This window comes from Alosa sapidissima, chromosome 20, assembly GCF_018492685.1.
Source record: "Alosa sapidissima isolate fAloSap1 chromosome 20, fAloSap1.pri, whole genome shotgun sequence".
NCBI classification, from domain to species: Eukaryota; Metazoa; Chordata; class Actinopteri; order Clupeiformes; family Clupeidae; genus Alosa; species Alosa sapidissima.
In genome coordinates this window covers 14,553,349-14,579,616 of record NC_055976.1, presented here as the reverse complement: position 1 = coordinate 14,579,616, position 26,268 = coordinate 14,553,349, and the positions used below count along the sequence as shown (strand labels likewise).

The 26,268-nt window shown below is 42.6% G+C and overlaps 1 protein-coding gene across 1 annotated transcript; it reads right to left on the bottom strand.

The window, feature by feature from the left end:
• Positions 1–899: 899 nt before the first annotated feature.
• Positions 900–24,480, bottom strand: ergic1 (endoplasmic reticulum-golgi intermediate compartment 1). Its single transcript, XM_042074386.1, has 10 exons — positions 24,332–24,480; positions 17,410–17,471; positions 15,210–15,282; positions 13,048–13,142; positions 8,208–8,332; positions 6,889–6,993; positions 6,695–6,755; positions 6,274–6,374; positions 3,879–4,001; positions 900–2,068 (listed from the first exon to the last, which is right to left on the bottom strand). The coding sequence occupies exons 1-10, from the start codon at positions 24,349–24,351 to the stop codon at positions 1,961–1,963; spliced, it is 873 nt and encodes a 290-aa protein (XP_041930320.1). The 5' UTR covers positions 24,352–24,480; the 3' UTR covers positions 900–1,960.
• Positions 24,481–26,268: the final 1,788 nt, after the last annotated feature.

The following is a 26,268-nucleotide window of genomic DNA, read 5'->3' as shown; positions in this document are numbered from 1 at the left end:
TGCATAACATGAAGGTCATCTAATTCATTGAGCTTGTTGATAGTGAATTAGCATTGCAAACAATTGCTTATTGTGTTGTCCACTCTTTGTTGCTATCTTACGTAATGCCCTCTGAATCTGTTTAGCATCCACTTGTCGGGTCTATGCTACTGGACGTCCTCAGACACAACCAGACGGCACAATAGCGACAGGGAGTGTAGTGTTGTGTGTAAACACACGCCACACTCATCATTTGTTTATGTGTATTTTTTTAATCAATGGAAAAGGTAGACAAACCAGAGCTGAGGTCCACATGGCAACAGGTTGTTTTGTCTATCAAGTATGCGTCCTACAATTGTAAATGCCTGCAGGTCGTGGTTCCTTAAAAGGCCAGACAGACAGACAGCGAGTGAGGAAGACAGAGTACAAAAGCTGTGCTGTTGGCCAGTCCTGTGCCGTTGCCACGGGGGACAAGAGACACACATAACGCGGTTGCTAGGGTCATCTTGAGGCGGTAGATCTGGGAGCTGGTGAAGTCTCTGAATTTCTGAACGTGAAGATGATGAAACACAATGACTGTTTTACCTCAGATATTTGGAGAACAGCAACAGAAAGCAAAAGTCCGGTCACTATGTGGACAGGGTCAAGCAGCTCGTTGAGAAGCTGTAACGGCACAGACCACGCAGCTGTGAAGTAAAAGCTGAGTATAGATTTGAAACATGCTGGACAGATTACACACATAAACAACCTACATTTTCCAGTAAAAACAATTAAAACAACTTCATTAACACAGATCAAGAATCTTAAACAAACAAACAAACAAACAAACAAAAAAAAAACAGTATTCAGACATGAAACTATTCTTACAAAAATATCACACCAGACAAAGCTTTGGTTCGCAAACTGTAGGACATTCGCCATTTTTTTTGTCATTTTAGTTTTATTTTTCTCAAGTCAAAAGAAATTTTTCTGAAGTAACACTTAAACATTGAGATAACAAACTAAAAGGTCTGCAGTGGTGGGCAATTCCAAGCCCAGAATGCATTGGGAACCAAGAATCTATCTATTTCATCATACTGCTAGAGTAACAACTAACTTCCTGTTTTTGCAATCAAGTTTGGGGTCCAAACCTCTGACCTTCCAGAAATTACGCACGTATTCAATACGTAACAATGATCTTCATTTGAAAGTATGACCTTGAAGGCACTAATAAAACATTACCTGTTGGATCATTGATTTAAAAAAAAAAAAGATTAGTCTGATTCTGTGAGTGAAGGTCACAACAATGAATTTGTAACCGATCCAACAAATAAAAGGTGCAAGTACCTCACTATCGTCTTCCCAAACTGGAATGATAGACCAATGATTCAAAATCCCTTTAACAACCTTCTCCAACAGTCTACAATATAAATACGAAATTAGGTGAACTGAGTATGGCCACTCAGTGTTCATACTATGGGAATATTTAACGGAAGCAGGATTCCCCAAGTATGACAACAGTATTCTTTTGACATACAAATACATGACCTCCATGACAAGACCATAAAGGGGGCTATGCAACTACAGAGGACTGGCCCCATGGCCATGGTTTAATACAGGTAGTCTCACACTGATCCACAACATGCCAGGCAACTCGAGACACAGAGCACCATAAACATTGAGTAAAAGTCAATTACATCTGAAAAATATCCTTCTTGAAACTCAAGAAAATCCTATACATAGACAATGCTGATTTTCATATTCGAAAATGAACGTAAATTGGGAGGGGGGATTTGGAGGGGTTGGAAAGGGAGTAATTTATCAGTCCACAGTCCTTATGAGCACACAGGATTTAGGTTGTGGTGGGGGGGGGGGGGGGGGGGGCAGATGACTGCTGGCAATAATGACTCTTTGTACTGAGGATGACATCAGCAGGAGTAGGGAGACCGGTTAGGAATGAGTCTGAATTGTATAAATAGGTTGAGCAGATCAGCGCAGGAACTCATGACAGTTTGCCCAGCTGGATCTTCTTCCATGCCTCGGAGGCGGTGAATATACACGAGTCGATGATGCCCGCCACGGTGAACGTCCCACCGATGATGGCACAAATCTGGAGGGAGGAGGGAGAGGAGATGATGGGGAGGAGAACGCTGTGTGGAACTGACATAAACACTTACGAAAAAACATTTATTTGTCTGTCTAAACACAAACGCCTTATTTGGTAAGTGTATACCATTCCAAATGTAATAGGAGGAGATGGGCCTTTCCATGTGGTTAGATATATAAAATATTTTTCATGAAATTTTCAAAAATTGTGCTATATCATGATATGAATCGTTCTGGGGATATGAGACGACTTTTATCATGACAGGAGATTTTGGTCATATCACAAAGTCCTACTGTCCACCCAAACTTGGAACAGACTGTAAGTTCTACATGAAACGAGGAGCAATAATGTGGTCACCCCATGGGACCAGAATTAATTTGGTCAAAGATAATCATGGAACATATGAGGTGGTGGACAACTATGAAATCCATCAGAGAAGAAACTATGTCCATAGGCTTAGCGTCAATCATAATTCCAGAGCCGCATTCCCTCTTTCACGTTTGACTCACCAGCTGTACACTGGGCTGCAGCATTGTGACGCATCCGTTTGGTTTTGAAATGTCAGACCATCTTATCCCCACCCACATCTTAACCTAAATTCCAGCAGGGTTGTCCCGAGATGTGTAGCCACGTAACACAAATATGTAAATATCTGCTCTACATCTGGCACAGCATGGCTGATAAAGGCCATGGGATTCTGGGCTCAGTAAAGAATGATTATATTCAGACACGCACACGCTCAAACAGCTACGTCCAAATGCCATTTAATCTTGGTCTATTGTTAGTAAGGAGGCCATCCAGTTAACAATGTTCTAGAACCATCTCAGTGAACAAAGAAACTTGAATAGCGTTCAAAATCTTCCTGGTTCCTCTAAATGACACAAATCCATATGATGTTTCAAGACATCATCAAGACATTCTGTGCTTTTTTTTCCAAAGAGCACAACACTAGCTGACGTGCAGAGGGTTGGTTTCCTCTACATGGATTAGTCCTATTCTAGACTAAAAGACAAGGTCGATGAAGATGAACTTACCGAAAAAGAGCCTCTTGTCTAGGACTAGGTTTATCCCATGTTAGGCTTATGGGAAATCATCTCAGAATTTAAAGTTTATATAAGACTGAACAAACTTATTATAGTCAATATATCATCAGGGAAGTAGCTCTGCTCATGGTGTGACTCACAAGGCGAGCTAGAAATTAAACAGCTGAGACATCAATGAGGCACCTGACGATGACATTTAATAACCGCTCTATTAAGCTTTTAAGTCAAGCACGTCATGATTGATCTCTGACCAGCACCGCATCATTGCGTCACAGCATTGCGTCCGATGGAAAGTAAGTCACCACCGTCATGTGGTTCAAGTCTATTGATGATTGTGTCAATATGGCAAATAAGTCTGTTTAGGATGGTGTCAGTACTTGAGTTCTATAGCAAGTTGGTCAATGTTAAGATCATGAGGAGGAAAAGTTCTGTGTTAAGTAAGTCATTGTCTGGTACCTCGTTGTGATAAGCAAGTCATTGTCTGGGTCTGGTGATTAGTGATTCCGTCATGCAGTCCAGGAGTGGGACAAGCCGTGTACAAAAGAGTTCTCTAGAGCACACGGAAACTAATGTTCCAATGTTATATCATCCTTAGAGTCAATTCTATCGAAGTAGTAACATTGAAATATTCATCTTTTTACACCGTTATCAATAAAAAGAATGATTGAACTTTCATGTTCTCCAGCCAACTCCCATCTTCTTAATTGTTAGTGTTTGTTTGTAGTGTGTAATTAATGTCACTGTGAGTATGTCGGTTGTGCGGCACTCACTGTGGTGATGAACCGGTAAAAGGGCTGCCTCCGTTCGGTGTACTTAACGGTGATGGGGCTGAGGTCATAGCGAAACCAGATAGCCGGGATGATCCTTCCTGTGTGGCTGTAGGCTACATATTCCTGAAAGGAGAGGGGGGGGGGGCAAAGGGTTAAAGGTCACAGAGAGGATTCACAGGGGTCAGAAGTTAAGAGCACAAGGTGAGATAAGAAGAGTACAAACAGAGTTGTTTTATATCTGTATAAATGCTGATAGCATAGTTAATGAATTGATTAAAACTATTGAGGATTGCCAAAACCTTCATTGACAAAGACTAATTATTTGATATGGGGTGACTGATTTGTCATTTTATTACTATTCGCCATAATAATGGCACGCCTACTACAAAACAGCTTTTGGGATGGCCAATGTTTTAAGGAAACAAGAGTGAGGAATATGGTGATTTCAGGAGAAGATACAATTTGTGAGATGACAAAATAACAGGCCAGAGAATTAAGAGAAGGGGACAATCAGGGACTTAAGATGATGTAGGGCTAAGGTTTCTGTCTATGGAAGAGAACAGCTTCTTGTCACTTGGTCTACCCAATGCAAATCAAACACAGCAATAAGAATCTGCCACTTCTTTAACATTTTCTAACTGTTGTCGCTGTTATGGTCATCATCAGCCACTAACATGCTACAATTATTGTTTTTTATCATTGTGAAAATGAAATTGTGAAAATGATTTTCTTGAGAAACGTGATAAATTCTTAAATCCTTATGCGTAACCCTTCGCCTAGAAAATAGATCATCAGTGTGAAGCAAGATCATGGAGCCAGTAAGGGCAAATAGGGCAAGACCACACAAACCTCAGCTCTCTTACTCAGACTATTTATCCAAGGATAATAGGAAACTACTCTGTGTGTGTGTGTGTGTGTGTGTGTGTGTGTGTGTGTGTGTGTGTGTGTGTGTGTGTGTGTGTGCCCGTCCTTAATGGGCTCGAGTCATAACATGCCTAAAACTACTATTCAGTCTCACTAACGCAGCGAGTGGCAGAAGAGCAACTGAAACCGTGGACAGAGCGGCGACCGTCCACCGCCAGGGTGAAGTGAAACTCTGATGCTGATGTGAAGCAAAAGGGGCCGCGTCGTCACCATGCCGACTCATAACAGAGTCAAAACACAAAGGATGTTCCTCATCACAAATATCACTACGGTATGCACCTAGCATGGCACAGCCTTGAAAGGCTGCCCTACACTTAGCAGAAATTAGATCAGTGTTCTTCTGAATGGAGGGAGAGAGGAAGAGTGAGAGAAGGGGTACATGTACAAGTTCACTCAGAGGTAAAAAAAACAGAGGTAAAAAATTCCCTGCTGCAACAGTCACACAAGAGGACTTCCCACAATGCATTTGGTTTTGGACATCTCAAAATCCCACAACACATCTAATAAGTGATTTGAACACAATCATGTGAATAACACTGTAAAGCGCACGCTCACGCACGCGCACACACACACACACACACACACACACACACGCACTGTGCCTACACTGAGGGGCCAATCTTCACTACACAATGTTAGCAAATAAAATGTTTGCTTAAAAAGGGTATATTTACATAGTTCCACCTTAGCGAAGGGAGAGCACCTACTGGTCAGTTTAAAGTTCTTCTGAAGTCTCAGATGATGATATGATAATAGTATTTCAAAACCACAAATTTACTGTACATACTTATCAGTCAATTAGCACACAGTATTTTGCGTAAGAAACTGTAATTATTGTTGATCTTAGTTGTGATAAATCCAAATGTCCACTACAGTATACTGTATGTCTTATCTGAAAAGAGAAAGAAAGGTTCAATATTTGGTTGTTAAATGCCCCAGGGTCCTCCACTTTGTTTGTTAACTTAAAGGAGCCATTAACCTGCTGCTGTTGGAGTAGACCCATAAACACACAGAGGCAGTGGAAGCCACTGGTATGGTGACTGTGTGTGTGTGTGTGTGTGTGTGTGTGTGTGTGTGTGTGTGTGTGTGTGTGTGTGTGGGTCAATGTGTGTGTGTGGGTCAATGTGTGTGTGGGGGGACGTGGCTTTGGTCACGTACGCAAACGAACACACTCACATACACGACTGCCCTTTCTGGCAGTTGAGCCGGGGGATTGATGACGGTTTGTCAACACTCCCAAAACCACCCCCGACACACACACACACACACACAAATACACACACGCCGAGTCCCACCGTGGGTGGTTAGGTGGAGCCCTGGTGGCTATGGCAACCACTTGGTCAGAGAGACTCTATAGCTTAAGCACACTTTTGTGAGGAAAGGAAGGTCGATTTTTATAGGGGGATATATTTTTCCTTTACGACTCCATTATGTAATGAGATGAACTGGCAGTCAGACGGAGGTAGCTCACCTTGTTGGCTACTGTGTACTGATAGGAGAAGCGCTGCCTCCCCGACAAGTCCTCATACACCGTTGGGACAATCTTCAGAATGTAATCATGGGAGGCGAGGGCTAGAGAAAAACACATCAGAGCAGATGGATTAATGTTGGTTTCTGGAGGTGAATAACCAGTGCTCTGTTCACTGCGTGTGACGGAGCGCACGGTATAGTAAAGGCCTGGACAGAGGCTGGGTGTCATTCGGAGATTGGCCACTATGTGTCTCCACGGTACAGTCATGTCAAAAGGCCTTGTATCCAAACAAACCCACCCCACATACCATGGGCCCCCCACTACTCTTGGGTTTGAAATGTGATACCCCTACACACCCCCACTTTCACATAAACACACGCACATATACACACACACACACACACACACACAGACCACATACCGTTCGATTCTAGGCGGTTTGCCCCCCCTAATGCGTTGAAGGCCCCTTGGACATTTTGTACCTGCGGAAGAGAAAGACAATCCTTTAGAGTTCGGCCTGTTCTCATTACATCACTATTCCCGTAGAGAATGGGATCACGTTTCAACCACATCACAGAGATCAGCGGGAGAGAAGGGGGGCTGGGGTCACCATACCTGCAGCTTTTCGCCAAAGGCCAGTTTGTGAATGATATGGGTCATGTCAGGGTTTTGGGGCTGGGCCGTTGCACTGTGTGTGGAGATGTGGAAGTTTCCAGGTACCTGGAGGAAAACAGTCAAAAATAAATCACTGCACAGCACAGCAAATTCTTATCATTTTCCAGTGTCTTCTGTAAGTACTCACACTCAAAAAGGGTACATGAGTCAAGTGATGTTTGTGCACCTTAACTAATAGTAGACCTTCTGTTTGGGAAAAAAAAAAAAAGAAAAAACATTGCTCAATCTAATATAGAAAACTTGTTGGGCTCCTTTTCTTTTTTTTAAGCTAATGTTCCAGAGGTTGTGGCGCAGACAGAAGCTGGTGAACAGTGTAAGCGGGCCCTCACAAAGACACTTTTGAGTGTTTCTCTTCCAACAACTCCCCCACTCCTCATCTCTCTCTCTCTCTCTCTCTCTCTCTCTCTCTCTCTCTCTCTCTCTCTCTCTCTCTCTCTCTCTGGGTCTGAAGCTTCCGACGCCTGATCCACCATTAACAAGTAATTCAATTTCATCCGGGTGGTGCCCACTTTTTCCCTGTGCCGCTCAATAAATCTTTCCTTTTTTTTGTAATCTGCCCCAAATGGAGGCAAATGATTTAATTTAATTGGAACATTTTTCCCTACCTCTCTTTCTCCCTTGCTTCTTTTTTCTCTCTCTCCCCCCATCTCTCTCCCTTCTACACATTACAGCCGAACAAAGTAAGTGCGATAACACAGTGGACCATTCAAAGCCATTTCCTTTTTCACAGACGACTCTTTTTGGATTTACGTCACGCCAAATCATTAAGCCACAACATTTCCTCCGAGGGGAGATTGGGTTATGATTTAAGGACAATCCAATAATAGATTACTTTTTTCCTTCCTCTGTTCACTTCTTTTATTCTCCTTCTCCCTAAACCATACTGGCGCTCTGTGGACAGTTGGAAAATGTCAAAGCCCACACTCATTTCCCAAAAGTATACATTTTAACAACTTCTCTTGCACACGTACTGTTCCCATTTAGTTACAAAATGTTCCCAATTTAAACTTGCATGGTCTTTTTTTAAACACTGACTTTATCTGCACTGAGCTCACACACTGCCATATTGCCTTGGGCTTCGCTGAGAGTCACTGTGAGGAAATAAACCAAGATCACCCACGCAAGCCGCCTTCCTCATCCAGGGCCCAATGAGACCCTGCAGTGACCATAAGGAGGTTTAAAGACATCGACTGTGGTCAGGTGGTGGGAGACAGGCCCTTGGCTACAGGTGGAGGAAAGAGGAATGCTCGACTGGGTACCTTGTTGATGCTGAACTCTCCTTCGAAGCGGCAGCCGTAGCCGTTGTTGAGGGGCACCTTCATGGAGTTCTCGATGTGGCCTACCTCATGGCGGCCCATTTCGTCCTGGATGTCCAGTCCCACCACTGTAGGAAAGGACACGAGAGAGAGAGAGAGAGAGAGAGAGAGAGAGAGAGAGAGAGAGAGAGAGAGAGAGAGAGAGGAGATGTTAAAAGCCCGATCATTTAATCATTTATTTCACTGCAGATTGAACAGATATACACACACACACAACAACTTGCAAACAGACCAGAGGGCTCTGGAGGAGGCCAGTATAAACAGAACTGACACAGATGAGGTCAGCACTCGAGAGGATGAGAGAGCAGCGCTCCCAGGGCCTCTACCGGCTAGAGCACGCTCATGTGATACAGGGGATAAATCACATCTGAGTGCCAAAGACACACACACACACACACACACACACACACACACACACACACACCTCCTGGCTTCTCCTCTCACTCCATTTTGAATTAAGAACATATGTTCAAAATGATGTTTTTCAACTCATTAATGTGAATTAGGCCATTTTTAAACTGAAACACATTCATGTGGAGGTGGCCTTAGCCACAGGTTCACAAGCAAAAGGGCCTGAACGTGTGTGTGTGTGTGTGTGTGCACTCAGTAATGTGTAGGAGTCAAAAAGACAGGGTGTCAATTTTTTTTTTTTTTTTTAAGAAATGTTGAGTTTATATCAAACACTTAGTGTTATATTTGCAAATAACTTTTCATCATTGAAGCAATTAGGGAGGAGACATCATCAGTGGAGGCATCATCTACCCAATATGCCTTCATGTCCCTCTCTCAGTGGGCATGGGGTGCCAACTGCCCATTCTGCCACCTCCCAGATCGGATCTCTGGGGCCTCAGACATGCTAGCGGGCATCTATTTCCAGATGGCCTTTCCTAAGGGGCTTACAGGGGCATCTGACGCCTGACCTTTAGAGGCAGTGATGATAGCTTCCAAAACACACCCACCCCCGTGCCATGCCAACTTCCGATGCCAAAGACCTCACCTTCTAAAACGCCTAAAATAACACTCCACTGCTATGTTTATGCAGGGGTACGGTGATGGTGGTTTGCTATTTTAATATGCGGTGGAGGACAGACATTATTTCCACTGCTTCCCTGCTCCTTACTACCATCCCAAGCTCTGCAAGCCCTTCCCCAACAGAAGCTGTAGCAGCCCCACTGTAAAGCGCACTGCGTGTGTGTGTGTGTGTGTGCGAGCGCGCGCGTGTGTGCGTGTGTGTGTGTGTGCGTGCATGCGCGCGCGTGTGTGCGTGTGTGTGTGTGTGTGTGTGTGTGTGTGTGTGGTGCACGTAGAGTCTGAGGGGGCTGGAATGGGGCGAGAAGGAAGAATGCGACGGAGGAGAGCCGTGCGGGCAAACATCTGGCGCGGTGGGTCTGCCTGTGGAGTCGGCCGGTGGAAAAACACTGGGAGAAGTAGCGGCGCTCAAGGGTAAACGCACAATCTGGCGCGCGTCTGGGCCGCTAACACTTTTAACACGGAGCTGCCAGAACATGGGGCTGGTGCGCCGAGGGGTGGGGGTGGGTGGAGGGCGGGTGGTGCAGGTGCCATGGGGGCCGTTGTGCCTGAGTGCGAAAAGAACTGAGAGAGGCCTGAGTGGAGGTCCACAGGGATTACAGGGGAGAGCAGAAGACTGCTGTGTCTGCCGTGTGGACGAGAGGGCATCAGCTAACAGGCCACTGAGACATCAGTCCATCAACTAGTTCAATTAACAGAGCTATTATTAGCCATGTTACTTTTTCTGATTGCAAACAGTTACATCATGGTACATGGTACAGCTTACATGACTATTTATAATTTAGTTCCTGGAAAAAAACAGCCAGCAACCCTGACTTGCAGGTCCACCAACAATCTTAAAGATTCGCCAGAGCAAATGAAACCATAATGACAATAACACAGAACATAGCATAATACTACAAAACAAATCTAGCCATCACAAACAGCTTAAGAGTAAACAATAACTGGTAACACTTTATAATAACTACACACAATTCATCATTCATTAAGCCTTTGTTACTTATTAGTTAATGGTTTGTTCATCATTTTAATTTTTCATTCATTCATTCATCATTCATAATTTCTTGTTCATACATAATTTATCATCAATAAAGCATTTGTTCACACAATTATAAATGGTTTGTTCATAGTAAATAAGCCTATCCAATATATATATATATATATATGTTTGTAAGTACATGATTTATACTTAAGTAATGAAACAACCACTTGTAATGAAATCATTTTCTTATTATAAACCAGTTGCAAACTATTACAAAATGCTTTGTTCATCATTTGTAAAGCATTGTTCCTATGTTAATTCTCATAAATAAAGTATTTGTACACAGTTATAAATGGTTTGCTCATAGTAAATAAGCCTATATCTAAAATATGTTTTTTTGTTTTTTATACTTAATAAATTATGCAATAATATTTTGTTGATGAAGTAATATTTCTAGTATTTAACAGTTGTTACATACACATGCACTAATGATTAGTTAGGGTGAGGATACATATTTTATAAACCACTTCCTAATACTATAATTCATGATTAACTCAGGAGTTACAAGTGGTTAGTTAATGATATTTTGTGAGCTTATCTAAAGTGAGGACTTTCTATGCCTTGCAACACATTTTCAAATGAGTTGTAAAGATTAATTACTTTATTAAATTACTTTATTAAAGTGTTACCCAATAACTAATAAAACAGATCCCGCCGATCACAAGAGTAAACAATAACCGATGCAACAGATCCAGCTAATCAAAAGAGAAAACAATAACTAATACAACAGATCCAGCCAATCAAAAGAGAAAACAATAACTAATACAACAGATCCAGCCAATCAAAAGAGAAAACAATAACTAATACAACAGATCCAGCCAATCAAGAGAGTGGTGAATAGCAGAACGAGGCGTAATGGCAGAGGGAATACCCTTTTGGAAAGGACCTGAAACTCAAGCGTGGCCAGACCGCAGTGACCAATCCAAATCACTTCTCCTGATTACACAGCTCATGATCTTGCAGCGTCATCCCCCTGAAGCAAGGTGAGGCCTTATCTTTTGTTCACATGGGTCAATACGTAATCAATGTGGAGACCTGTTGCTATAGTTGCCAACAGCTGACGGAGCCGTTGAGAAAGGCCTGTGACACAACCACGAGCACATATCAGCTGGCACTAGTGATTTTAGCTTTAGCGTCATGTGCGCTGTGAGTAGATTGCCCTAGTCAGTCGAGCCGTTTAGTCACAGGGAAGGGTCTTGGGAAATGCTACGTAGTGAGCTACAAGCTACGGATAATGATGTGTATGGGCACTACGGAGTTACAAAAACACACTCATGAGTCAACTGGGCCATCTCCATATAGCCTACATGGTTTCCTCTTGGGTAAAATTGAGGAATAACATTTGTATGTATGTAAGAGGGAGAAATAGTGTGTGTGTGTGTGTGTGTGTGTGTGTGTGTATGTGTGTGTGTGTGTGTGTGTGTGTGTGTGTGTGTGTGTGTGTGTGTGTGTGAGCGAGCTAATGTGTGCTTCCTCTATGTGAAGTCATTACCATACTTATAACCCGTATTTCATGACTCTGACTCACTCTAGCTAGAAAAGTCAAAGCCAAAGACGCCAACTGAGCTCATCCATTCCTCTTTTCCCTTTTTTTCCTCCCTCAACGAGCACACAAAATCCTTCCATTTTTGGTACAGCCCAAAAGGAGTTCCTTTTCTTTCCTTCCCCTCTCCTTCCCTCCACCACCTCCTCCTCCTCCTCCTCCTCCTCCTCCTCCTCTACGCTTTCGTTGGTGTTGATTGTTTGTTTTTTTTCCCCTTCTTCTTCTCCTCGTTCTCCCTCATTTGCTGCTGAGAGTGTGTCACAAGGCATACTTTCAGAACAGTGTCATGAGGGGGAGGAGCGGCCCCATTACGCTCACCACTTTCTTAGCCAAATTTCTCTGCTCTGCTTCCTTATTTTTATTTTCTGACATCACGGTGGATGCTGTAAGGTGTGTTGAGACAGTGCGGATGGGATGTTGCTCAGGTTACAGGAAGAGAGGATGTGAGGTTCCCGATCGACAGGTGAATCACAGTACATCAGGGGGTTAATGACGGATCGGAATGTTCGGATTTCGGAAAGTTAACTGCGTCAGTGCTGGTTTTATTTGATTTTCCTGATTCAAATGTTTCCATGAGAGCTCGTGTAATATTTGTAAGAGACACATGAGGTGACTTTGGGGCGCTAGGTCAGGTCACCACCGGCCCCGTCAGTGCCTGTATTGTTGGGGCTGGACAACAACTTCAGGGCTGACCTACGGAGACTGACTGCCCTGTATTATTTATCGCATTAATCAGATCAACACTAGGGTACGAAGAGGAATAAATAACCAAACATCAGGATGCCCTCTGCAAGAGAGAGAGAGGCGTTGGTCAGGGATACAATGTTTGTCAGTGGACATTACAGGGCCATGACCATACCATGACAACAGAGATGACTACGGAACAAAGTCAAACAAAAATGGTGACAGCTCAACATAGTGGCAGGCCTCAAAGCAAACATGGTGTTTATCCTTTTATTTCCTGAGTCAATCTAGGTCAAAGTGCTCACTGGAGCCATAAAACACGGTGGCTGACTTGTCGAAAAACAAGCCATGACAGGGAAAACAAGACAGGGGAAGGGCGTGGGAAGAGAGGGTGGGGTTGGGAAGAGAGGGTGGGGTTGGGTTCCTAGAGCACGGAAAAGAAGCATTAAGAGATAGGTTTGTATATGTATGTAATAAATACTCACAATCACAGTGCAAGTTTGGCAAACTGATGTTTACACTCACATCAATCTTCCCCCCACTGTCTTTATCGGGGTCATCCACATACAATTCATTTACTCTGCAAACACAACACAAGGTATACTGGGGTTACTGGATGGGGAAGCCATTATGGTGATGACCTATGATCATGTAACAAACTCAAAGAGAAAGAGATATCTGAATATGACGTGTTTGTCACGTTTAATCTTTTCGGACATTTAAAAGGTTACAGTGGCTTACATAGTTCACATTCTGCACAAAAGCTGGAACGCCTCATGTGACAGCAGGTTCTCGATTACATTTCTACACAGTCTCTAAAATTAGTGAGGAATAAAAAAAGGCAATGGGGTTTGTAATGCGCTGACTGAGGCAGTTACACCTAAAATGACAAAAAGTGCATCTTTCCTCTGCTCCTTTTCAGAGACACTTTCATTTCCTTCCTCATGTCACTGCGGAAAAGACATACTGACACATCACCGGGCTTGACATCCCGTAACTACTGGTTGCGACACTGTGTGCGCGACCACAAAAACAGCCCAGTCAATGCTAAACAAAAAGAAGGCCGTCCGCGTCTGTCATAAACCACAAGGACACCCGGGGCGACCAAAAGAACACCCTGCAGGGACTACCGGAGTTTCACATGTGATGGTGGGAGAGAGGGTGGTGGGAGGAGGACAGAGAGACAGACAGAGAGACAGACAGACAGACAGACAGACAGACAGACAGACAGACAGAGAGAGAGAAAGGGAGGAAGAGAGAGGGAGGAAGAGAGAGAGGGAGTGAGACAGTCAGAGAGAGAGACAGAGAGAGAGAGAAAGCGAGGGAGGGAGGTCCACTGGGTGCCATATTGTGGGGAGGTATCGCAACCTTTGAATTACATAAGATATAATGTGCCTAATTGATTGAATTCTTTTCACATATTCGGTAACACTTTTTTTAGGGAACACATGACATTAATACATAACTAATATGTGTATTAGTGCTCAAAAAGGTCTGTATTAAGCACCATTGCACATTCATTTATTAGGTCTTTATTCAACAATTTCTTCTTCTTAATCAATCATTTGGTCATTTATTCTTGGTAAATCCTTAATAAGCAACCAGTTGATTTTGATCTAAGGTTACTGGTATATGGTATGGATCAAAATAGGGTTTATAGATTCCTAGTTCACTGTCTGAATATGTGACTTCTAATGACAGAATAATAATATATTAAGACGATGTATTAGAAGGCTATACATATACATGCTACATATTAATAACCTTAGATTAAGACCAACTGGCTGCTTATTCAGGATTTACCAAGAATAATTCACCTATTGAGTAAGAATAAGAACTTGTTGAACAAAAACCTAATAAATGTGTAATGACATACAAATATTAGTTATGTATAAATGGCTCACGTGTTCGCAAAAATACCATAAATTCTCCTGATTGAATTCCCATTAACCCATTTTAATCCCACAGTTGTTCACAACTCTTCACTTGATTGGGAGTTTGTAAACTTTTCATTTGCATAACACAGAAGATTTTTTGGTTGAATTTTCATGAACACGCATAAAGCATGCAAGTGGAGTATGGACACCCAGGTTGTGTGGTGTGGTGTGGTGTGTTGTGGCGTGGCGTGGTCACAGCTGGACGTGCTAGATGTGTTTTCCTTTCTGCACAGTGTGAGGTCATGTGACTACTCATTACAGTAATATGGGGAGGGAAGGAGGAACATTGCCCCACATACATCATTTTCATTTATGGCAACAATGAAACTCTGCATGCATGCGTGTGTGTGCGTGTGTGTGCGTGTGTGTGTGTGTGTGTGTGTGTGTGTGTGTGTGTACGTATGACAGAGAGAAAGAGAGGGAGATAATGAATGTAAAGTCATCATCAGTAACACATGTCACACATAACACGTTCCTGTAAAAAATGACTGGCCTAATCAGTTCCCAAACACGACAATGACGTGCGCTCAGCAAATGTACGTTTTCTAAATACGAGGTCACGACTACAAATACAACCATAAAATAACCTCACATAAATATCATTAAGTAATCTCTGGCAGAGAGTTTGTGTTGTGTGAATTGCGGTTGAACAGGAAAATGGTGCATGTGTGGGTGTTTCCCCTCAATAGCATGAAAAGTGTCATACGTACATTTCTGTGGCTATGAATCCAGTCAGCTCCGAGAGGAAGAGGAAGAGCATGAAGACACAGCAGCATATTGAGACTGGGGGCAAGAGAACACAGGGGCACACATCGGAGTAACGCATCTGAACTCATCACACACACGAGTTCTCACAGAAGGGACATAAATGTTTCCACTGGTGAAATACAGCTTTCAGCACTCACAGGTACAGAACACCTTGCCCCGCCCCCCCCCCCCATAAATTATCAGACACACAGAAGCTGGTCTTGAGCTCTACCTGTCTGAGCACATGCCGTGTGAACTAGGGTTGCACAACATGTTTTTCTCCTCTTTGTTTTGAGGTAAGGTTACTAATTAGCCATTAAGACAAAGATAAACAACTTTGGTCATACAGCCAAAGGTCCTATCCTTATCTTGTTTACTGTACTAATACAATATGCTTGTAAAACAAATAATCAATAAACCAAGTATAATTACATACAGTGACAAAAATCTCTTTTTCACACACACACACACACACACACACACACACACAGTAAGTTTAAGTTTAGTTCACTATTCCAATGTGAAAACATGGTATCCATTTCTCAACTATTTGCATTCAACAATGCAGCTTGATGAAAACATGTATATTTATGAAAAACATGTTTCCATCAAGCTGCATTGTTGAATGCAAATAGTTGAGGAATGGTTACTATATATTACAGTTTTGTTTTGGTTTAACTTTGGTAGCTTAAGGGGAACTTAAGTAACTTTTCCACACTTCACATTCAGTAATTGCACAAGCACATCTGGGAAGTAAAAATAGATTTACGGCCATCATATTATGACACGACATCTCCGCAGTGCATATCAAGGAGCTTTCACAGCCTGGCGTGTTACCACTGGTGATCATGTGACCCTGTGACTCATCAGCCCACAGCGCCCAGCAGGTGAACTCTGTATTTACATGGAGACAGTGTCTCCAGACACGCCCCTGGTGCCCGCCAGGGGTCACATGACTCCGTGGCCATCGCGGCGAGCCTGCGGGTTAGTCGTTCCAGTTTGCACACGGTAATGTTTAGCTACAGCACAAACAATGGGGAGTGTCGCCATGACACATAGGTCGCCAATTCTGGGTCAGTGCAGGATACAGTAATCAACACACTCAACTCTTCCATAGCTGACATAGTGATACCCTGAAAGACTTGGGAACTGTTGAGAAACCCAAATCTTGGTATTAACAGTGTTCTTAACTCTTAGCTAAGAGTTCTTTAAAAAAATAAAAACTCCATTACTCCCATATTACTCTATTACTCCATATTCCCATATTATGTGTGGTCAGCAGTTTACAGTACGTGTCACAGGGGAACCCCAGTTTTCCTCTTTCTTAATCATACAGAAAATCATACCCTTTCAGTTTGTGTATATTCCTAGGTATGTATACATACATCTAAGGGAAGAAAAAGATTGTATTTGCTGTAAACAATGTACCCACCATGTGCTGGGAAAGGATGAGTTGGATCACCGCCTCCATCGACATAGTGTGTGACAGTGTGTGGGTGTGTGTGTTTGTAATCATTCTGGCAGCCATGACTAATGATGAGACAGGCAGGTATTCCACCTGAGGCCAAAGTAACAATAGCTGAGAGGTGCCTCCCATGCGTGATCTCACACACAAACACACACACACACACACACACAAACACGCACACAGCGTGTGCACAGTCATGGAGATGAAGCAACAGGTCCTTAATCAATACCAGCCTCCCAGGAAGAGGAGGTCAGACCCCATGCATTGATCGGCTGTGAATAATCAATAGCCACAGCGCTAACGCAGCGCCGAGGTTAGTCAAATAATGGGACACCACACCATGCCAGGGTGCAGAGTCATCAGGAGCCATGCAGAGGCCTGATGGTTATTACTACTGATGTGTATTGACTGGTGCTGTGATTCTACACCCCACCATCATCATCAATATCCACCTGATAGACAGATAAACAAACACTTTTCTCACTCTCTCTCCCTCTCACACATTAACACATTCTAATAAACATTCAAACACGTTTCACATACATACAATACCCACTCTCGCTCACACACACAGACTAAAAAAACTCTTTCTATCTCTCTCTCTCTCTCCATTTCTTTCTCTCTCTCACACACATACACATGTTGCCCACCCAGGTTTCTGTAAAGAACAAAACAGTTTTGACAGCCACACTTACTGAAGGCTCCAGTGTAGGTAGGCTGGGTCAGGTCTTTAGGCACCTTCCTGTAGATATCAAACCTGCAGTCACAGCAAAGACAGAGAGGAAAAAAGAGAGAGAGAGAGAGAGAGAGAGAGAGAGAGAGAGAGAGAGAGAGAGAGAGGAAAAGAGAGAGAAGAAAGAGAAAAAGAAGGAAGAGTGGTAAATGAGAGCGGAGGAAGAAAAAGAAAGAAAAAAGTAAACACAGCAGCATTCCTCACTGAAGGGATGTGTGAAAGCACAGAGTGTTCTCAGCGCAGCGTGGAGATGGGGGGTGGGGGCAGATGGAGCTTGGGTGGGTTGGGGGGGTTTGAGCATTACGGCGGCGTGAAGGAATGTTATCTATGGCAGGCGGCCACGGTCCACCAGCACCGGCACAGCTGAGACCCGGAGGGGCTGGGGCCCACCGTCAGGCTCCGCCGTTACACCTCTTCCTCCTGACCGCGGAAGGAAGGGCCAGCCACTGACCAAACACACACACGCACACACACACACATGCACGCGCACACACACATACACCGCAACACATGCGCATACACACCACAAACTCTCGCTCACTCGCCCACACACATACACAAATGTGTCCAGACCAAACATAAACACAAACCACCACACACACACACACACACACACACACACACACACACACACACACCACAAACTAACACATCACTGCCATTTGCCAATAAACACACACAACATACAACACACACACACACACACACCTATCTAGACCAGTGAAGAAGGTCACCGGTGTATACCAAGCGGATGCAAACTCTCCAGGCATCTTATCAGGAGTCAGGAGGCGGAAGCTCCGTTGAGGAAAGCGAACAATGACAGCTGCCTCGGCTTTCTAGGGCCACTAGAAGTGCTTAGCTCCAGGGCAAGGCCCCGGCCTGAGCTCTATAATAACAGAAAAAAAAGAAACCCCAAGAACATCCTCCCTGCTGCTCTGCACTGAAACAATCAGTGGGGGTTTTAGGGATTCTGGTGTTAGCGGCGTTAGCATTGTAGCGAGGTCAACTCGTCAAACGGACAGAGTGGTCAGTGGGGAGGGAGTTACACAGATGCTTGAAGGTACTGAGCCAAGGTACTGAGATCACTCTGATCCAACTAATCCTGAGTTTGGGCTAAAATGAGGGAGAGGGAGAGAAAGAGAGAGAGAGAAAGAGAGAGAGAGAGATAAAGAGAAAGAGAGAAAGAGAGAGAGAGGGGGAGCGTTCCAGTATTGCCTTTTTCGGCCCTGAGAAGCGCTCCCGAGACTTCCTAAGGCACTGAAACTATTCTGGCTCTGAAGCTAACAATCTCCCCTCTCTCTCTCTCTCTCTCTCTCTCTCTCGCTCACTCTCTCTCTCCAGGCCTTTTTCGGCATTGAAATCCTTTCTGCCTCACTCCCTCTCAGCCCCGCTCCCTTTCTTTCTTTCTTTTTCCCTCTCTCCCTCCCCTTTCTTTCCCCAATCTCCCTTCAATCTCTTCCTCTCCTTCCACCCCTCTCTCTATCCCTTCTTTCCCTATATCTCTCTCTCTCTGCCATTCTTCCTCAGCCCGGCCCTCTCTCCTCCCTAATCACTGGCATCTGTCCTTGCAGTAAAATATTTCTTCCACTGGCGGCTGCAAGTGCAGTCATCCCAGCTGAGCTGACGCAAACCTGAGAGAGGGAGGCAGTGGAGGTGGAGGCCACGATGATGGAAGAGGGAGTAATGGAGGAAATGTGGAGGGCGGAGGGCGGAGGGTGGAGGGTGGAGGGCGGGGGTCTCCTCCTCCTCCTCCTCCTCCTCCTCCTCCCCCCCCCCCCCCCCGGTTTACGTCTACAATTCATGGGGACACACATTAATGGTGGTCCTCCACTTATGAAAACACAGGATTGGTAGCCCAAACCTCTCTGTTAAAAGCAAATACAGGAGGAATGACCTTTTCTTGCCTCAAAGCATGTTTTAGTAATCACTTGTTACAACTGTGCTTATGTCTTTGAGGTATTCTATTATTTGAATGTCAAGGCTAAAGTCGAATTACAACTTTGTTCTTATTCATGAACTGACGAATATCACAGTAACAAATGTTGCAATAAGACTAAAAAAAAAAAAAAATGTTGTACTTTTTCATGTGTCAGAAGAGGCGGAGGGCCTCCATTGAGGAAGGGTGGAGCAGCTTTGCTTGTAGAGACACTGCATACAAACACAGATGCAGGGCATTAAGCCACCACCTGAGATGCTGAAAACAGCCACGCTGATGTTCTGAAGGCCATGTTTAGGTTCAGTTTTAGTCTCTGTTGGTAAGCAATGAAAATGCTAGCAAAAGTGGTTTAAAAGTGTGGTGTTCTAGTGCTTGTAAAGAAATATGGGGAAAAAAGGGGAAACAATTAAAATGCTCCAGCTGAACAGTTGTTAACATTCTATGGCTTAAAGGTGCTGCCAGTGTTTTTCCATTTTGAAATAATATAAAATAATTGTAGACATATACCACATGTGAATGTGAGGACAGGTGAGAACTGGACTGGACAAGAAAACAAATGGTCTAAAACACAAAAAATATCAACAGGCAGGAATTCCACAAATCGAAATAATTTCCTCCAGCTACTAATTCATTCCTCCTATGAAACTTACACGCCCCCCTCACCCACCTCCCTCACCCCTCCACCAATCTAGTGTTGTTATCCTGACTCCATCTAAGAGTGGTGATAACATCCCTGACCAAACAGTACACGGTGTTTAAGAAGTCTCTTAATACATCAGCTGAGTGAGCACACAGCGTTCCAGTGCCTTTGAGGAGTCCCAGGCAGCCCCATGACTGTGGAGTGGTTACAGTGCAAACACGTCGGCAGGGATATGGATTAACTCATTTCCTGTCTTGCACCATCTATTTTGACAGGGGCGGGCTGTTTCTACTCATCTCTCTACAGAACTGAGCTAACAGTAAGGAGGACATGGTGTTCCTTAAACCTGTGAGCGAGACACAAGGCCTTGGTCTAAAAAGGACAGCCTGCTCATCTCTGCTCCATTCACACACAAACACACAATGACGGGATCTTATTTGCATTTACTGGAGAGGGGCGATAACCTTTCCGATTGTTGATATTAAATTGGAAACACTGAAACAAATTTCAGTATTTTCCAACTGACCGGGTCCGGGATGCGTGAAGGGCACCCCGCATGGAAACACTTTGCCCATTTTAAGGCTAAAAGCGTGGAAATGGAAAAGGGCCTCGGAACGTCACAATAACTAGAGAGGAAAACTGGCGGACCTCCCTTTACATGGATTTAGAAGCATGGGCATGTTTTATGACTTGGAGTCCCTGGATCAGCAAATCATAAGGCAATGTGCATCATCTCTCACACACACACACACACACACACACACACCTGATTTCCATGGCTCTTAAGTTTCCATGAGCTCTCCCTGCCAGCTGACCTTTTTGGTAGTGGAAACAAGCGACGGCAAAGTTTTTGGATGCTTAGTTCCTCCATTACTAAACTATTACTTACTAAGCCATCATGTAATTGGTTTCTTGGGAACTACAGCTTGTGTTCCCTTCCTTCATCCCACACTCTATGATAGTAGTGCCCTGTGAAAGGCCATAGAGATAACACCGATGCAGTACAATCCTACACAAATAAAATAGACGCGAATTATACGTTTGTCAAACAAAAATGTTACATCGGCACATTAAAAGCATGAATAAGGTCACTATGATATGTTTGTCTTTTCTTCTGCTTTTTATGGAGGTGTGGCCATTCACATTTCCAATGTCACAAGAGATAACTCCAACTGACATGATAAAATGGACTATAATTTTTTAAGTGATGTTTGACAGCTGTAAATTAATCGAAATGGGTATGCAAATCTCTCCTGCTAGCCATATTCTACATATAGTCCCAGTTGGCTTGAAACCTACTGTTACTGTTATTCATTACGGTTATGTAAACCTGCACACATGAGACTTTATAAAAAGCCGTTTGTCTGACACACTCATTCTTACCACATTCATTCCTAACACTTCATAATTCTACACTTTCAGCAACACTTAACTTCTCTCACTGGTTTGAGGAAGTGTGAATTTGAGCATTGCCATCTTCAGTGATCTCAAGTCTAAAAGATAATTTTTAACTCCAGTGAGTTTTCAGAAACTTTTCAGTGTACATTTCAGTTCATAGTTCTCATCTCGGCCCAGGGATGTTGGGCATTCCTATCTGTTTGATTCTGAGAAAGTCCTTAAATAGGTTTCGTACAATACATTTAGCTTTGCCATGTGGTTTTTGAGGACACTGGAAAGGTCATCTTGCCAGAGCTTCATAAATGTACACTACCAGTCAAAAGTTTGGAGACTTCTCCACTCCATTATAGAGAGAATACCAGCTGAGATCAGTTGCATTGTTTTTTAATCAGGGCAGCAGTTTTCAGATTACATTATGTGCTTACATCATTGCAAAAGGGTTCTCCCATATTTTTTTCAGTTAGCCTTTTAAAATTATATCAGATTAGTAAACAGAATGTGCCTTTGCAACATGGGATGAATGATTGCTGATAATGGGCAATGTAGATATTGCATTAACGATCAGCCATTTCTTTCAGTGGAGAACCCTTTAGCAATTATGTAAGCACATAATGTAATTGGAAAACTGCTGCCCTGATTAAAAAAAAATGATCTCAACTGGTATTCAGTCTATAATGGAATGGAATGGACTTTTCTAAGTGTCTCCAAACTTTTGACTAGTAGAGCATGTATATAACCTGTTGAGATTCTAGTTAAAAATCAAAGGCTAACCCTAAACACATTATTTGGTGTAATTATTTTTCATTTAAGTTTTGCATCCATCTCTCTCAAGTGCTGTATGGGCCAATTTTACAGTGAGTATCACTATTAGTGTGAGTGTTCTACAACCCAAATTCTGAAAAAGTGTACAAAGTGCTTTGTAAAATGTGAATAAAATAAGAATACTATGATTTACAAATCATGTCAAACCTATATTTAACGGAGGATAGTTCAAAGACAACATATGAATTGTTGAAGGAAAGAAATGTTATTGTTTTTTGGAAAAAAATATGTTCATTTTTAATTTAATGTCAGCAACACATCTCAAAAAAGTTGGGACAGGGGCATTTTTACCACTGTGTTGCTTCACCTCTTCATTTAACAACATTCTGCAAATGTTTAGGAACTGAGGAGACCAGCTACTAGAGTTTGAATGAAATGAAATGAAAGAATGAAATGTGGTCACATTCCTGCCTGATTCCCTTCCTCTATGAAGAAATACTGTTCAACTAGGCCTACTTCAAATATTCAGGACCGTAGCCTACTTGCGTTTACCTCTAAAATTATGTCTAACATGACCTGTCAAATAAACATTGTCTATGTTCATGGCAATGACTGACATACGAATAAAGTCTATCAAAATAAAGGTCTGATGTAAGATCTCATAAAGTAGCACTTTAAATGGACATTTTTTTATTAATATATTTTTTACCCAAAAAAACCCACCCAGAACGGTTCTACAACCCACTTTTCCAGTCCCGATCCACCAGTGAAGAAACACTGATGTAGACCTTACAATAACACAGAGAACACAGTATGTGATCTGTTCTGGGAGATTCTGGAAGTTCTTTCAGTCCAGAAGCCAAACTAGAGGCTTTACCCAATTCGGAAACCTAGGAACAAGCAAGACAGCACAAAAGCAACAACACAAAACACACTCCATTTTTTGTTAAATAGTATCAGTCCTTTATGAGTGAACCATGTTTGCGAAACCGTGTGCAACAGGATCCTGACTTCCTGCTGACCAGTAACTTGATACACTGATAACAGCTTTGAACAAACCGTGAATCGTGTTCCTTATTTGAATGACGGGTGTGCCTTGTCGACATTAAAAAAAACTGGACTGTATCATATGATCGCATCTTGATTAAAAAAAAAAAGTTTTGAAAGTCTAACAAGACAAGTCAAGAGAATGATGGTGTTAATGACAACAAGGACATTGAGGTGAATGATGACGAATGATGATGAAAAAGCAGAAGAAGACATACTCGTACGTAGACTGAAAGTGAGTAGGCCAATATGTCACTGTCACTGTCCAGACTCCAGAGAGACCATCACCATCTTCCAGTTTACCCACCAGGCCAAACACTCCCAAAGCCAGTGACTAAGTACCATGCAAATGGATGTTTTTGATGTTTTGAAAAAAGGAAGCCAAATCTGACAAAACTTGAAACAATCCACTGAAACTATGGTGCAATGATTCATTAGCATACAAATGTAGGTTAAATGTGCCTGGAAAGAAAAACTAGCCTGATAATAATGCATTCCAGTAAAGTTGGGATGGGGAAGGAAGTAAGCTATTAAGAGTCCATAGTCAAATTAACTGATAAGTGGTTAATTAAGCTTGGAAAATACAGGGGGAGGGGGCAACTTCTCTGCTGTGTTGTTCTATGAGCCTGCCATAATGCATAACATTGTGTTGTCATGATGACAGTCATTCATATTTCAGATATAGCTTTAAATACACTAAATATATTTCTTACTGCTTTTCATGTGATGCATAATGTGGTGGGCGTGTAAATATGTAGGCATACACTAGGCCAGTTTAATTAATTTGTAACACAGATCATTGATGAAGAAATCAGCTAGCTAGAATTGGCTAAATGTCTGAATCCAAACCGATTCCAGTTGACCGCACCGATACATGTAGTTTGAGAGTATGTGATACGCGTGTTACATTGTACTTGTTTGCAGACATGTTGCACTGTCTGAATTTATCCTCTGCTTATAGCCTATCGTCTACAATGTATCTGGTGGTGGCTGGATAGCCTAGCCAACTGTTATCAGAGTTCAGTTAACCCATGCAACAAATGGATGCTAACCTGTGACAAATGCGCCGATTTCGCATTTCTCTTAATAAATTCTACTCACCTTCTCACATCGAAAGTCATGGCGGCGTTAGTACTTTGTGAAACAAAGTATTCAGATATTATACTGTTTAACGGGTGGAGTGTGGTGCAATTCCAAACTCTTGCTTCAATCCTGCCGGCTGGGAGAGTACCGGGGATGACGTAGGCTTAGTACGCTTTGCAAAACCTGATTGGCTGAACGGGAAGATCCTGTATGATTCTGTTTCCGTTTAGCCCAGAATGGTCCGCTCAATCTTTGAACTGCGCTCAGCGCATACTGTGATCAAGGGGCAAAGCTGTATTTCCTAACATTCCAAAATGTTCAACAGTGATCAAGACTCATTAAATTATTAACATTAACCAGCAAAGTGTTAATTATAATGGTTTAGGCTGTGGAAATGTCTGTCATTTGTTATTTTAGAGCTCAGTAAAACCTACAGAAAACACAGGACAATTAGGCTACTGTAGCCTATAGGCTATATTCATGGGTTTCATCAAGTCCCTTGCCACAGGTGTATTCAATCAAGCACCTAGTTTATGAATGCAGACTGCATGGTGCCTGATTAATACACCTGTGGCAAGGGACCTGATAAAACCCATGACTAGACTGTCTTACACAGCTTTAATCAACACTGCATTTTACATTTTTCCAATCTGTCTGTAGGCTAACATTGCCATTTGGCCCCAGGCTTGGATGAAACACAATGAATGGTAGACACATTATGATTTAGGCTAGATCAGGGGTTGGCAACCTTTTATGTTAAAAGGGCCATTTTTTTGACCCAGAAATAAAAATAAATCTGTCTGGGGCCGCAAATATATTGGAAACATTTTAAAGAAATCAGTTTAAACCTCTCTATCTTTATTAGACTCAGGCATATGGCATACTCGCCTTACTCTGTATGCTGTATTGTACAGTATAATATTTTCACAAACTGTTAATGTGTTGGGACAGCTTGAAGCTTATCGACTATATGAAATTGTTAGAAATATTTTATAACTTCCGTTTTTAGAGAAAGCCATGGAGACACTAGAGAGGAACTAAAGGGCCACAGGTTGCCTACCCCTGGGCTAGATCTAACTCAGACTCTACTTTTATAATATCCGAAAGTCGTGTGCCCAGGTAAGCGATTGTGCCAAATAAAAAAAATACATGAGAACTGCATGCCTCTGCGTTTAACATTGTGACAGCTTTTTTATCAGGTGCCATTTAGACCTATGAGTGTCGGCAGGTGTGTTCCCCCATATCATTTGTTGTAGGGCCGTTGCTGCTGTGTCAATGCACAGTCAATATTGTGAGAAAGGAATGCTGCTGTATACAGTAAAAGCAGCATGGCATTTCCATATTTTCACTTCCCCTTTATGACTTGTAATGAAACAACTGACAACCACTGTGACTGACGAGACATATCGTTTACCGTTATATATTTGAGTCATTCTTTTCTTTTTCAAGGGCTTGCATTGCAAAACGGCATCAGTTTTACCAGAATGATGCAAGAAGAAATGAGATGGGACTAGAGGAAAACAAAACATAAGTGCATAAAGTGGGATATTATAACTTTTTACTGATATACATTTGCACACAACATGGTTACGTTTGTCAGTAATTTTGAAAATAAATTTAATCTTACCCAACTTGAAAAGCATAATGCAATGTCATGGGATATGATTTATTCTTATAATCATAATACCGTATTAACGTTGAGCCAGAATAATTGTATTAACAGAATGACCTATTAATCTTTTCAGGCATCTTTTCATTCAAACAAAGTAAAATAAGTCTTTTCTCAAGGCATTAGCCTACACTGATCTTGTGTGGTACAGTTAATAAAGGCCAGTTATGTTTTTGTTTATTTGTTTGTTTGTTTGCTTATGGCAAAACAGTGGGATAAGTCATTGACACATAAGTATTTTCAGGAACTATGACACCCATACACACAGACACACACACACACACAC